This window comes from Phascolarctos cinereus, unplaced genomic scaffold, assembly GCF_003287225.1.
Source record: "Phascolarctos cinereus isolate Bilbo 61053 unplaced genomic scaffold, phaCin_HiC Scaffold_2;HRSCAF=192, whole genome shotgun sequence".
In the NCBI taxonomy this organism is placed as follows: domain Eukaryota; kingdom Metazoa; phylum Chordata; class Mammalia; order Diprotodontia; family Phascolarctidae; genus Phascolarctos; species Phascolarctos cinereus.
In genome coordinates, this window is record NW_027555625.1 from 298,002,611 (window position 1) to 298,017,703 (window position 15,093).

Consider the following 15,093-nt stretch of genomic DNA (forward strand, 5'->3'; position numbering starts at 1 on the left):
TTCATGCCTTTCCAGTCTTATCTCCATGACTCAGCTAGGTCCCAAAGAAAATTTGAGAATACATCTTCTTTAGGGGTAAGTATGGTACAGTGGAAAGAACACTGGCTCTGAAGTCAGAGAACTTAGGTCTCCCTATACCTTTGTGACTTACTACCTTTTTACTAACTTTGGAAAAGTCATTTATGGTACCTCAACCTCAGTTTCCTTACCTGTAAAATGAGGACGCTGGATTAGACAGCATCTGAGATCCCTTTCAGCTCTGGATCTATCACCTCATGACCCACTCAGAAGAAAGGTACAGATGCAAAATGTCTATCAGTCATGGTCACTGTGTTGGTCAGCTTTGCTTAACTATTTTTCTTTGTTATAAGGGAGGGTTGGGGCTTTTTTTGGTGGAGGGAAGGTATATTTGGAAATGACTGATGATAAAAGGCATCAATAAAATATTTTTTTAGAAAGTATCTAGGCTCAAGGGCTGAAACTGGTGATAATAAAGAGTCACCTTAATTCTCTAAAGTCCCACCAAAACTTGATGTGCTACCCATTGGCCTCTTCTACTTCATAACATTCTCATTAAGCAGTCAGGGAACACTTAACAAGCAAGGATGATATAACTATTTTAAACACTAAGTTGTGCTACTGAGGAAAATGCTAAAATCAGAAACATTTATTCATACTCCATGCAATCTTTTTAAACTGTGAACAATCTGGTTTACTGAAAATTATTCATGTCATATCAGAGAGCTATGCCCTTTTTAAGTACAATACACAATGATTTTTTATTAATTTCCTAAATTTTCTTAAATTTTTAAATTTTAAATTTTCCCTTACATAAAAATACTATTATAAACAAGACATGAAAAGTTTAAGCTCCCCAAAGCATACTTTCTGAAAAGTTATGAAAGTTATGAAAATAACTTGAAAATAACTACAAAAATAAAGAAAAATCTTCTGCTGGTTTTACATTGTGGTATGAATTTGGCACTTGATTCTCAAAGGATATATCAGGAGAGCCAAGTGTAGCAGGTTTCATAAGGTCATCAGTAGGAAGGTGGCCACCATATGATATTTTATAGTCAAAGCAACTTATGAAAGCCATCTAAGGTAAGGAGGGATTTATTTCTGTTGATAAAGGAAGTAACTAGAGTGATAAAGTGATGACCTCATGAGGAATTTTTGCAGAATACGCCAGAAAATGAATTGTTTTTATGTCTACAAATAAGAAAAAAAAATCAACACACAAGCTAAATGAATTATGTAGATAACCATTCAGCTTTTGGAGATTCCTATGGGCAGGCTAATACTCATGTGGGGGAAGGAAAGTTTGGTGGTTAATCTATTTTATAAAATTTACAGTCCCAATATAACTGCTTAAAGATTTAGTGATAATAATGATTGTATTTAAACCTCACAAAGACCGTCTAACTATGGCATAGATATGCTCTGATCTGCATTGATGAAAGGAATATTCACATGAAATCAGATTTTTCATGAAATCAGATTTTTCATAGTACTAAAGAACTTTAGAAGCAATAGAAAATAGAATAAATCACAAAACCTCAGAGTTAAAAGGGAACTCAGAAATCATTTAGTTCAACATATACATAAATCAGAATTTCTTCTACAACATCCCTGACAAGTGCTTGCCCACCCTTCACTTGAATACTTTCAATGATATCTTCCTCATATCTCCTTTAGGGGACCAGTTCCACTTTTGGATAGCTCTAATTGTTGGAAAGCTTTTCCTTCCACCAAATCAATGTGACCTCCCCATGTCATTCATCCTAGGTCTTCTCTCTGCAACCAAGTACAACAAGCTTAATCCTTCCATATGACAGTCATAAAACTACTTATAGACAATGATCAGATGCCCTCCCACCCCAACTCTTCTCTTCTGAAGGCTTAGCATTCCCTGTTCACCATCAGACACATACATGAAAATTATACCACCTTCCACTGAAGTGTATTCATCTCTGAGAAAGAAATAACTAGCATTTTAACAGTTCTATAAGTAAAATAGGTGAGAAAGGCAATGGAGGCTAACACAATGAAAACTGGCTGAGGAACTCAAGAAAAGAGAAGGAAATAACCAGATCTAAAACCAGACAGGATCCCAACACTAAAAATGAAGACATTTCATGATGTTTATCCTAAGAAGGATGGGCCACAAGAGTTTAGAATATGGGTTTTAAAACCACATTGTATGAGATTTTCTGAGAGTATTTTTAATCAGATAGGATCATTAGTACCAAACTAATACCTAAAATGTGTTTTGAATGGACTGACATCTTTTCAATATATCGCTAGGAATAGTCTTCTCAATCTAATTCTTTTTAAGAAGAATTCTTAAGAAAGAAGTAACTTCCTGCAGGATACATTTTCCCTCCCCCCAAATCTAAGTTATTCTGGGAGCCCTCACAGAGATGAGGCTAATTACTTTGTAAGGTTATCTTATTACCTAAAATAGTCTCTTTGGAAGCCACACTCTGTAGTCTTGTGGTTTGATCCACTGAAGAACCTTTGTCTTGGACTAAAGGTTCCAGAAGGGTTTATTACAGGATTCTGGAACTCACATGATTAGTGATTAAAAGCTCACCACACAAAAGTAGGCTCCAACCTTAGAATTCTGTTTCTTTCAAGGTTGCTTCTTATAGTACATACCCTAGACAATACTCACACACAACTGACAACTGCAAATGACTTAGGTTTTAGCTACTAAAAAAAGAGTTCAAAATTGAGAGAAATAGGGATAGGAATAAGGACATAGGTGGGAGAAGTGAAAAACTAATACACAAAGAAGATAAAACAAGTCTCAACCTCAAGGGGTCTTCATTCCATTTAATCAAATAACTCACTTGTATTTTTTACACTCACTTTATTTAATTTTCTCTTTGTTTTAACTCCTACACCTCACAGCCCCTGGATTTGGTTAATGCAGTCTAACAGAAGAGCAATAGCAGGTGTGCGCAGGACTATGAGAGTGGTGGCTGCTGACCTGTTCATATTTCTCCAGTTCTGTGTGATAGATTTGTCTGATCTGGGTCAATTTGGCTCTGTAATCTGAATGTTCAATAGAGTTATCTGAAGAACCTCCAGAGGCGGCCGCGGCTGCAGCTGCTGCTGCCGATCCCCCACCTTTCTCAGGACCTGAGACCCCTTCTGCCAATAGCATATTGTCCAGTCTCATTAGCTGGGGATCTGGGGGGTCCTCCTCCTGGGCTCCTCTGATGCTGAGACCTTCAAAAAAGGGGAGAGAGAAGGGATGGGAGGAGAGGGGAGCAGGGAGATGGAGAGAGAGAATGAACAGGATGAGTATTTTATTTAGTTCAGAAAATAGTCAAACAGAATATCATTACACTGTATTTCAAATCTGACTAATCCACTATTGATATTTCATACAATTATAGAATTAAATAGCAAGAAGTAACCTTTCAGAGTATTTAGTCAAACACTTTAGTTTTTTAGGAAACTGTGGCTCAGAAACAAAGTGACTTGTCCAAAGTCACATGTTAGTGGCAATCCAGAACTAGAACCTAGTTCTCTTATCTCCCTATCAGCTCTATCACACCACATCAAGTTCTGCCCAGTGCCTGAAAGTTACTCCCAAGTTCATATTTATGTGATCCTAAAAATTCAAAGGTCTTCTGCTACTACTTTTTCCCCATTCTAGGTTAATGACATTCGGGGGGGGGGTGAGAAGAAGGAGAGAGAAAGAGAAGGAGAGAGAGGGAGAGAGGGAGAGGGGGAGAGGGGGAGGGAGGGAGAGGGAGAGGGAGGGGGGAGAGAGAGAGAGAGAGAGAGAGAGAGAGAGAGAGAGAGAGAGAGAGAGAGAGAGAGAGAGAGAGAGAGAAAGGAAGAAAGGAAATTGGGTTTCTTTTAAAGACATTTAATGTCTCACTTTCCCAGATTTGGATAGCACTCTTTTTTTAAATGGAAAAAGCAAAAAACAATATCTAGAGAGGTAAATATACTGGAAAAGTAACAATCATCACTACTCCTATTCCTATATCATTTTGTTTAAGATGCATTTGCTTCACAACTCTGAGGTAAGATTGTCATCCTCATTTTGTAGATGAGGAAACTAAGGGTCAGAAAAGTAAAGGGACTCCTTGCCAAATATGGTGCAGTTGTCAAATAATTTTCCTCACAACAGAGTAGGAAACTGAAGCCTCAGTGAAGGGAAATGACTGCCTGAGGTCACATAGCTGGAAAGTGACGAGCCAGAACTCAGACCTGGGTGTTTTGCTGCCCAGTCCAGAGCTGAAGGCCACAGGGCAAACAAACAAAAGTGGCTGTTGTGTTTTTCTGGTTGGCCAGACCCAGAATCTAAACCCCTCTTCGAATGTTTAAGTCACATGCTTTCTTCCCAAAATGGAAAATAAGAGAACGAGATGGACTTTTAAAAATATAATTTGATGAGGAGAAAAGAAACACATACGTTATGAATTAATTGGCTATGCTGACTCTTTTTTTAATTATACAGAAGCTGTTAAGCAATTGCCAGCCAACTATAAAACAAGGACACTAAATGTGGTGTTAAAAATGTTTCACCAATATAGCACTACTACTGGGCACAGCATTCTCAATCTAATTTCTCTGTTCGATCAAGAACTTCCTAAGTGATGCCCAGTCAGCAATCTCATCAGAGGACTCAGGATCACGGCTGACAATTCATAGATTTAATCAGGTCATGCAGGCTCTCTGCCAAGATGCTATCAACAGAGCAGCAAACAAAGTTTTAAAATAATTATAGTGGTGTAAAAAGCACCAGAGTCACGGCAGCTTCAAATCAGCATTTTCATTAGAGATGTAACACAACCTAAAATATCCCAGCCCAATTAACCTCTTTAAATCTGTTTAAAAACAGGTATTCATACACTAGTTACACAGCATCCCCATGGAGATTAAGTTGGCAACGGGCATGTTTGCATTCGGATTCTGCCTTCCATGTCTGCGCCCGGAGTTATTTACAGACAGTGCGACACACTCTGTGTGTTGAGTGCAGCTTACATGACAGTAACATCTATAAGCTGCCAAGCACTCAAGTGAATAGCAGCATTGCTATTGTATATGCTAACTTGGATTCCCCATCAGTTGTGTGAAAACACATTTGGTTCCCAGGTGCCCTGAGTTACACAATACAGCAAGATGCTACAGCCTACCTTTGGCTACCCTCACGGATGAAGTCTGAATTTCAGAAGAAGCTGTCACCTTCATTTAAAAATATAATTCAACATAATTTCAGGTGAGTAATAAAAATGTCTCATCAACATTTAAAATTATTTCTGTCACCCATTCAGAGGTTAATGGACAGACAAGATCTGCAAATATAATATACTAAGACCATAAATTCACTTAGGGAGGCAAAGTTACTTCTAGAACTCTTTAAAAGAAAATACAATATAGCAATAAGATTAATTTAAGATATAGTCAAGCAGATCACACTGATGTCTTACCCTGGCCCTAAACCACCACATTTTCCAAATATCTGTTAAGGTAGATTTATTATGTTTGTATATCCACATCTTCACCTTTCCTTTTTTATAATTCATTCTCCTCGGTGCTATATACTCCCATGACCCAGAAATTCCTGTTGCTATGGTATAGTGGAAAAAACACCAGATTTAGAGCCTGAAGAGCTGGGTCTAAATCCCATTTTTGTCACTTCATATACAATATTAAGCAATTATTTCTCTGTAAGCTGCAGTTTCCTCATCTACAAAATTAGTGGGACTATATTATCTCTAAAGTCTTTTCAAACTTTAAAATTCTATTTATCTCCCAATTGATCTATTTACTTCTGTATTTTAAATTATCTTCATCAGTTGGCTAAAGAGTACAACACTATTATATTATATTTGGGACATATATGCCACATTTCCAAACTTTCTGTTAAAAAAAACCACTTTGATTTTTATCCATTTTCTACATTTGATTTAACTTTCCCTTTTAGTCTAAATACTTGCTCATATTTTTATCACCATTTCTTCTTTCTCCTTTTTTTCTCAAAGTTTGGATATATTCCATTGCTTCTATTTGTTTAGATATTCTTTATCTACTTTTAGTTTGTTCATCAGCTTCCTTTTCTATTCATCCAAACTGTCTTTTTCCATTTGGCCATGTAGACCAAAGTAAGGCCATTTACAACTTTTCAATTCTTTGAATCATCATAGCATTGCAGGATTTAAAGTTGAAAAGGTTCTTGGAGATTACATTGTCATTTTAAAGATGGAGTAATTGAGTATCTGAGGTAAAAGTACCTTTTCAACCACCACAACAACAGCCAGCACTTATTATGTGCCCGCTATATGCCAGGTACTAAGCTAAGCACTAGATGTACTGAAAAGGCAAAAATAGTCCCTGCCCTCAAGGAGCTGACAGTCTAATAGGGCAGATAACATGTAAACAACTAAGTACAAACAAGATATAAATAGGATAAATTGAAGGTTATTTCAAAGTGATAACACTAGTATTAAAGGGGGTCAGAAAAGGCTTCTTGTAGAAGGTAAGGTTTTTAGCTGAGTCTTGAAGAAAGGAGGCAGTTAGAGGAAGAGCACTGCAAGCATGGGGAACAGCTAAGGAAAATGAATAGAGTCAGGAGAGAGAATGTCTTGTGCAAAGAACACTGAGGAGGCCGGTGTCATTGGATCATAAAGAACATGGAGGGAAAAAGACAAAAAAGATGGGAAAGGGCCAGAATGAGAAGACTTTTAAAAACCTAAATAAAGGATTTTATATTTGTTCCTAAAACTAACAGAGAGCCACTGTAGTTCATTGAACATGGAGATATACTTTAGGAAGATCACTTTGATAGCTAAGAATAGACTGGAGTTGGGAGACACTTTAGTACAGGTGAGAAGTGTCAAGGGCCTGCACAAAGGTGGTAGTTGTGTCAGAGGAAAGAATGGGGTACATGAGATGTTCAGAAGATAGAACTGACAGAAATTGGTAATACATTGGATATGGAGGGTAAGAGAAATAAGGCATTAAGGATGATATTCGGTTGTACAAACCTGGATGACTAGAAGTATGGTGATATCCTCAATAATAATATGGAAGCCAGTAAGAGAGGCAGGGAAGGTTTTGGGAAAAAGATAAAGCATTCAGTTTTGGATATGTTAACTTTAAGTTATCTTTGGAATATCCAGTTTGAGATGTCCAATAGGCATTTGGAAATGAGAGACTAAAGGTCAGAAGACAGGTTAGAATTAGACCAGGGATGAGGAACCTGTGGCCTCAAGGCCACATGTGGCCTTCTTAGACCTCAGGTGTGGCCCTTTGACTGAATCCAAACTTCACAGAACAATTCCCCTTAATAAAAGGATTGGTTCTGTAAAACCTGGACTCAGTCAAAAGGCCACACCCAAAGACCTAGAAGGCCACATGTGGCCTCAAGGCCACAGGTTCCCTGCCACTGTGTTAGACAAATAGATCTGAGAATGATTTGTAAAGATCAGTGCTTTCTAAACTTTGGGTCATGACCCCATGTGGGGTCATGAAAAATTTGGCAACAGTAAAAGGTTTCTGGGGGCGGAGCCAAGATGGTGGAGTAAAAGCAGTGACTTGCTTGAGCTCTCCCCCAAACCCCTCCAAATACCTATAAAAATGGCTCTAAACAAATTGTAAAGCAGCAGAACCGACAAAAAGACAGAGTGAAACAAATTTCCAGCCCAAGACAACCTGGATAGTTGATCAGAAAGGTGTATCGCGCCGGTCTGGTAGAAGAGCACAGGGCAGCATGGGCACGCAGGCCACAGTGAACCTGGAGCAGAACTCAGAGGACTGAATCGCAGACAACTGTGGTGGATTCCAGACTTCTCAACTCAGAAATGCCAAAGACAACTTAGAAGGTCAGTGGGAAAAGTCTGTTTTCTGCAGTGCTGAGAGAGGAGCACAGGGTCTCAGCTCCATTCCCCAAGTGCAGCCTGGGGAGGGGACTGCCTTCTGAGCTTCCAGCCCACAGACTGAGGGGGAATCGAGTGGCTGATCAGAGGGGGATTGCAGGGATCTCTCTGCTGGTGCAGGATTCTCCTGCTTTGCCCGTGCTTGGATCTGTGTCACAGTTCTGGGTGGCAGTCATGGAGCAGGAAGGAGCACTGGCGTGATGGAGCTTGTAGTAGCTGTGAAGAGGAAATCTTCACAGTTCCAAGGCAGAAAAGAGTGCTTGTGGTCACTTATAGACCAGAGCACAGTCCAGGAAAGGAGTAAACACATCACATTTGATCATAGCACCTTGGAAGAACTGAAAATTTACAGATCCCTATACGTATCTCTGAAAACAGCTGCACAAAACCCCTGAAACTTGGGACAGTACATTCTCCACACTGGAAACAGACTCTTACCTTAACAAAGAGTTTATAACTCTAGTAATTGGCCAAGATCATGAGCAAGCAGCGCAAAAAGAGTCAGACTATATTATCTTACTTTGGTGATAAAGAAGATCAAAACACACAATCAGAAGAAGACAACAAAGTCAAAGCTCCTACATCCAAAGCCTCCAAGAAAAACATGAATTGGTCCCAGGCCATGGAAGAGCTCAAAAAGGATTTTGAGAAGCAAGTAAGAGAAGTTGAGGAAAAACTGAGAGTGATGCTAAAGGAGACCCCCCAAAAAAAAATACTGAAGAAAATAACACCTTAAAAAATAGTCTAACTCAAATGGCAAAAGAGGTCCAAAAAGCCAATGAGGAGAAGAATGGCCTAAAAAGCAAAATTGGCCAAATGGAAAATGCCCTAAAAAGCAAAATTGGCTGAATGGAAAAGGAAGTCCAAAAGATTACTGAAGAAAATACTTCCTTAAAAATTAGAATAGAGCAATCGGAAGCTAGTGACTTTATGAGAAATCAAGACACTGTAAAACAAATCCAAAAGAATGAAAAATTAGAAAACAATGTGAAATATCTCATTGGAAAAACAAATGACTTGGAAAATAGATCCAGGAGAGATAATTTAAAAATTATTGGACTATCTGAAAGCCATGATCAAAAAATGAGCCCAGATATCATTCTTCAAGAAATTATCAAGGAAAACTGCCCTGATATTTTAGAATCAGAGGGCAAAACAGAAATTGAAAGAATCCACCAATCTCCTCCTGAAAGAGATCCCCAAAGGAAAACTCCTAGGAATATTGTAGCCAAATTCCAGAGTTTCCAGGTCAAGGAGAAAATATTACAAGCAGCCAGAAAGAAACAATTCAAGTATTGTGGAAACACAATCAGGATAACACAAGATTTAGCAGCTTCTACATTAAGGAACCGCAGGGCATGGAATATATTATTCCGGAGGGCAAAGGAGATAGGATTACAACCAAGAATCACCTACCCAGCAAAACTGAGTATAATCCTCCAGGGGGGAAAATGGTCATTCAGTGAAATAGAGGAATTTCAAGCATTCTTGATGAAAAGGCCAGAGCTTAAAATAAAATTTGACTTTCAAATACAAGACTCAAATGGAACAGGAAATCACAAGAGACTTATTAAGGTTGAACTGTTTACAGTCCTGCATGGAAAGATGATATTTATAACTCATGAGACCTTTGTCAGTATTAGGGTAGTTGGAGGGAAAAAATTATATGTATGTATATATATAGACACAGATTAGATAGATAGATAGATAGATAGATAGATAGATAGATAGATAGATAGATAGATAGACAGGCAGACAGATAGAGGGCACAGGGTGAATTGAAGATGAAGGGGTCATATCTGGAGAATAAAAATAAGGGTTGAAAGACGATTATACTGGGAGGAGAGAGAGGTAGAATGGGGCAAATTATCTCACACACACACACAAAAAACAAAAGAAAAGGCTCTTACAGTGGAGGGGAAATAGGAGAAGGTGAGAGGGAATGAGTGAATCTTATTCTCATAGGATTTGGCTTAAGGAGGGAAAAACATACACACTCAAATTGGGTATGGAAAGCTGTCTTACCCTACAGAAAAATAAAAGGAGAAGGGGACAAGAGAGCAGGGCAATGATAGAGAGGAGGGCAGATTGGGAAAGGGGGTAATCAGAAATAAACACTTCTGAGGAGGGACAGGGTCAAAAGAAAGAATAAATGGGGGGGGTGGGATAGGATTAAGGGAAATAGAGTTAGTTTTTCACAACATGACTACTATGGAAATGTTTTGCATAACTGCACATGTATAACCTATATTGAATTGCTTGCCTTTTCAATGAGGGTGGGTGGGGAGGGAGGAAGGGAGAAAATTTGGAACCCAAAGTTTTAAAAACATATTTAAAAAAAAATGTTTTCACATGCAACTGGGAAATAAGAAATACAGGAAATGGGGTACAGAAATCTATCCTGCCCTACAGGAGAGCAGAAGGGGAAGGTGATAAGAGAAGGGGGGGAGAGAAAGAAGAGAGGGCAGACTAGGAGAAGGGATATTCAGAATGCATGCCACCTTGGGGTGGGGGGAGGGGTGAGATGGGGTGAAAATTTGGAACTCAAAATCTTGTGGATGTAAATGTTGAAAACTAAAAATAAATAAATTTAAAGGGTGATGCCCAGAAAAAAAAATGAAATAAAAGGAGTACTTGGTGAGGGGGGAAAAAAACAGTAAAAGGTTTCTGAATGCACAACGATCAAAATTAATTAAAAATCAAATACATAATGAATCTGAGGTGTTTCTGGCAGCTTGTCCATGGTGTTGCATCGAACAACTTCACTGCAGCCTTGGTTCTGAACACAAATCATTTGAACTTTGCACTGTGCATGCCCTCAGGCCATGCAACACCAAAGAACACAGCCTAAACTCCAAAAGGAAAACAAGTAGAAAAAGTTTAAGAAGCCTAGGTACAGATGATGATTATTCATTGAGTTGGATTCCATAGTCTATGAGAGCTAATGATATCACCAAGTGAATTGTATAGAGGGAAGAGAGAAGAGGTCCCAGGACAGAACCTAGGGGGAGGGGGACACCCATAGTCAGCAGGTATGATCTGAATCAAAATCCAACAAAGGAGACTGAAAAAGAGCAATGAGACAGCAAGAAGGGAAAGGAGTATTAGAAAAATCTAGAGAAAAGAACATCAAGAAGAGAATGACTTGGCAATGTCAAAGTTTACAGAGAGGTCAAGGTCAGATAAGTAACAGCAAAAGCTTACATTTCTGCAGCACTTTAAGATTTTCAAATTGCTATTCCATGAATAACTCTATGCAAATATTATTCCCATTTTTACAGAGAAGGAAAATAAGGCCCAGAGGGGTAAAGTATCTTCTTCTCAAAGTCACAGTTAGACAGTAGATTTGGAACCCAGATCATCTGGCTCAAATGCTTAACACAGTGGCTGGCATGTGGTAGGTTCTTAATAAATGTCTACTGACTGACTCCAAACCCAGTGAAATTTTCATGATAGCTGGTTGTCTTCATATCAACAGTCTCCACACAGTCAACCATGGAACCACAGTATATGGAATAATATGAAAGTGGACTCCATAACAAAAAAACTTGTTTGTACTATTTTCCATTTTAAAATATTAAATACGATATAATGTAGCAAAATCTATTAAAATGATTTGGTATGAAAATATAAACACTTTCCTCTATATTGTGCCAGACATCAATTCCTACTTATAATAGGAAGAAGAGAGGGTCAGGATTCAAAATCCATTAATAGGGTTGGTTTCATCAACGAATTTCAAAAAATATTCCATAGCCAAATAAGTTTCAGAACTGCTAGTCTTTAATGTAACCTATTAACAAAGTTATGGTGCTTTCCCACTTAATCAATAAGCATATCTTACTGTGCTAGGTGCCATTAAATATAAAAACAAAAATGAAATAACAACTGTCCTCAAGATGCTTACACTCTGTCAAGGGAGACAAGAAAACAAATATAAGATAATTTTGGGAAAGATGTCACTAAAATCTGGGGGTAGAGGGAAGAAGTGTCAAGAAAAGCTATGTATAGGATAAGTAAACATAAGATTTTAAGAGGTAAAAATGGGAAGGAAATACATTACCAGCATAAGGATAGCTGGTGCAAAGGCACTGAGAGGGACTATCATATGAGGAATGGAAATAAGGCCAGTTTGGCTGAACCAAAGAGCACAGGAAGGAATGTAATATATATTAAGTTAGAAAGGTAGAATAGAGCCAGCTTTTAAAGGACTTTAAACAGTAAACAAATGTGGCAAACAAGGGAAAATCTTTAATAGTTTTTAATACAAAAGGGACCAGATTGTAAAGGAGGGAATGGAAGTCAATTCATCAAGAAAGAATTCAAAGGGATACAAACATTCACCATCTGTGGTACTGTTTTACACACCCATTGTGTACACGTAAAACATTACTGCCTTACTGTTTCAGAAGGAACAGATACAATTAAAGACAATTATAATAAGTGTATATTTACTGCTAGTAAAACAGTTATTGATCTACTTAGGTAAGTCCTCTCTCACTTAAAAAATTCTACATATGTATATTAGATCTCTAAGAATATGTGGCAACTATATGGATGACTGTGTTAATCTAATCCTCATATAGTTATTTTGTAAATTATTAAGTATTAAATCTAGTCAATAAAATTTAATAAAAAGCTCAACTTTCCTTTCATTAAAAAAACCATTAAACCCTTTTGTAACATAACACATCCTGAAGGCCCTTAACAACAATTTGCTGATGTGATGTTTAATCAATAGTTTGGGGGGGGGGAGGTCACTCAACTGTTCCTCAATGACAAGTCATGATTACAGATCTCCAAGGGTCATATTAGAACTTACTTGAGATATATTTTCCTAAATTTTTTGCAACATGAATAATAATATTAGCTTGTTACCCATATATATATATATATATATATATATATATATATATATATACATATATATATATATATATATATTTTGTATTGTACTTACACGTCAAATTTCTCGTATTAGACTACAAACTCACAAGCTTTGTGACTATAGCAAACCACTACCTAACTCTACAAGGTTGGTCAGATTTACACCTCTGAAATGGTAAAGTTCCATAAGGGCAGGGACAGTGCCTTAATTAAATTTCTTATCTCTTCTAGTAGCTGGTACAATAATCTGAAAACAAGACACATTTATCAAGGTTTACAGGTCTAAAAATAGGTCATACTTTTTCCCCTCTAAGTCTGATTTGTACAAAACATGAGCAAGGTTATGATTATGTTATCTTTTAGCAAATAATTAAAAAAATTTCAAGGAAATCTCAATTCAGGAACTTGGTCTATACTTTGAGAGTGGCTTATATTCAAGCCAATACTGTAGGCATTTTTTCATCTGCATGATATGGTTTTCCCTTTTTCCTCACCATCCCCACTTAGCATTTATTACTACTGATCTCACTAGCAGTGCAATGCCTCACAGAAGTCAGACGTCTATCAATAATAGCAATAAAAATCCTCATATTTAGGTAGCATTTATGGTTTTAAAAGCATTTCACATACATTATTTCATGTAGTAAGTATAATAACCCAGAGGTAAGCAGTACAAATATTATCTTCTTTTACAGATGAGGAAACTGAGGTTTAAAGGGAGTAAGTGATTTATCTAATATTACACAGCTATTAGGGGGATATTAAGGGTACTATTAAGTGTCTGAGCCAAGGGTGGAACCCAGGCCCTTTGACACCAAATCTAATGTTCTTTTACCTACACCACATTGTACTACCTCCCCAACAATAACAACAATTATGCGGCACTTTATGTTTACAAAGATATTTCTTCATAATAACCCTGTGAGAGAGATACTACAAGTATTAAGGCTCCTATTTTCTAGATAAGTAAACTAGGTCACAGAGTAGTGAAGTGATTGCCCATGGCAATAAAGCAAATACATATTGGAGCCAGGATTTAACAGCTCCTAGTTCAGTATTCTCTTCATGAAATCATACTATTTCCAATGTCATCAACCTCTCAATATACTTGTAAGTATGTTAATTGACTCCAAAGTAGGTTGAACTAGAATGAATCTGTAAAATGAGAGATTTATATTAATCTCTAAAGTCTCTTCCAATTCTAAATTCTACAATCCTACAAAATGAACTCTGTATTACTCAAAAGGCAAAATACTCAAATTGAAATGAAAAGATCAAAAGAAACTGTCTTCTCTTTGCTTCCAAACTATAATGCATATCATATACATATATACATGTATATAATTCACACACCAGTACTCCAATAGATTTTTATAAAGTTTGAAATCTAAGACCTTTGGCAACCAATGTATTATAAGGTTAATAAAACCGATTTTTGCTACTGATTTTAATCTACTTATAACCATAACATTCATTTCAGGATTCCTAAGATTTAGACAAATCACATAAACAGACACTAAAACATTGTTCAATAATGAACTTGGCTTTGTTGTAAAGCCCACAGTTTTTGCATATCTTTCAGCAAATCCTAATTAGCCGCCTTTCAACATGCTGTGCACCTGCCCCACAGATAATAGAAGCGAGCATCTGCACAGTCTACTGCATTCTGAGGGCAATAAATAAATTGCAGGTCAAAATTATTACAAAGCTTTCTCCGAATAAACCCATATCCTTCATAATACAAAGCTGCAGATGTGAAAAGTACCTAAAACCCACTCAAATAGTATGATTACAGGGGCTGTTTGAGTTTAATAATTTGACTGTAATTCAGGCATTTTCAACAGCTCATTAAGGGTTCATTAATATATAGGCAAGCTTTTGAATTATAAATAAGCAGATTAGAGAACTGCAGTGGCTGAATTGTACAGTAGTGGCCTCTCTAAAAGAACAATATTGTGAGCAGAATGACTGCTTGACCCAAGAGATTTAAGGTACAAATGCAGGGCACTAACTTAGCTTCATGATCCAAGTAAAAAATACATTTGATAACCACTGATTATCCATGACTGAACTGGTTTCAGTACATGAGTATTTCAGATGTGTCCTATTTGCAGTCATGAATCAGATGTAACCAAAGTCTAAACCTAAACTCCGAACAAAATATTTTCACAATCAAAATTTTTCTGATCAAAGAGATAGAATTTCCCTGGCAACAATGTGCAAAAATCAGAAGATAATTTCTATTCTAAAAAGAGTATCTGATCAGCACTGAATGTCATTTCCCTTCTCTGGCTCTTCTCTG

General features: G+C 37.2%; 1 protein-coding gene across 1 annotated transcript in view; it reads right to left on the bottom strand.

Moving 5' to 3' along the window:
• The window catches only part of PBX3 (PBX homeobox 3), a 287,591-nt gene that overhangs the window by 83,181 nt on the left and 189,317 nt on the right, over positions 1-15,093 (bottom strand). The window contains 1 exon segment of the mRNA XM_020967606.2: positions 2,996-3,237. Coding sequence (XP_020823265.1) covers positions 2,996-3,237 — 242 coding nt within the window.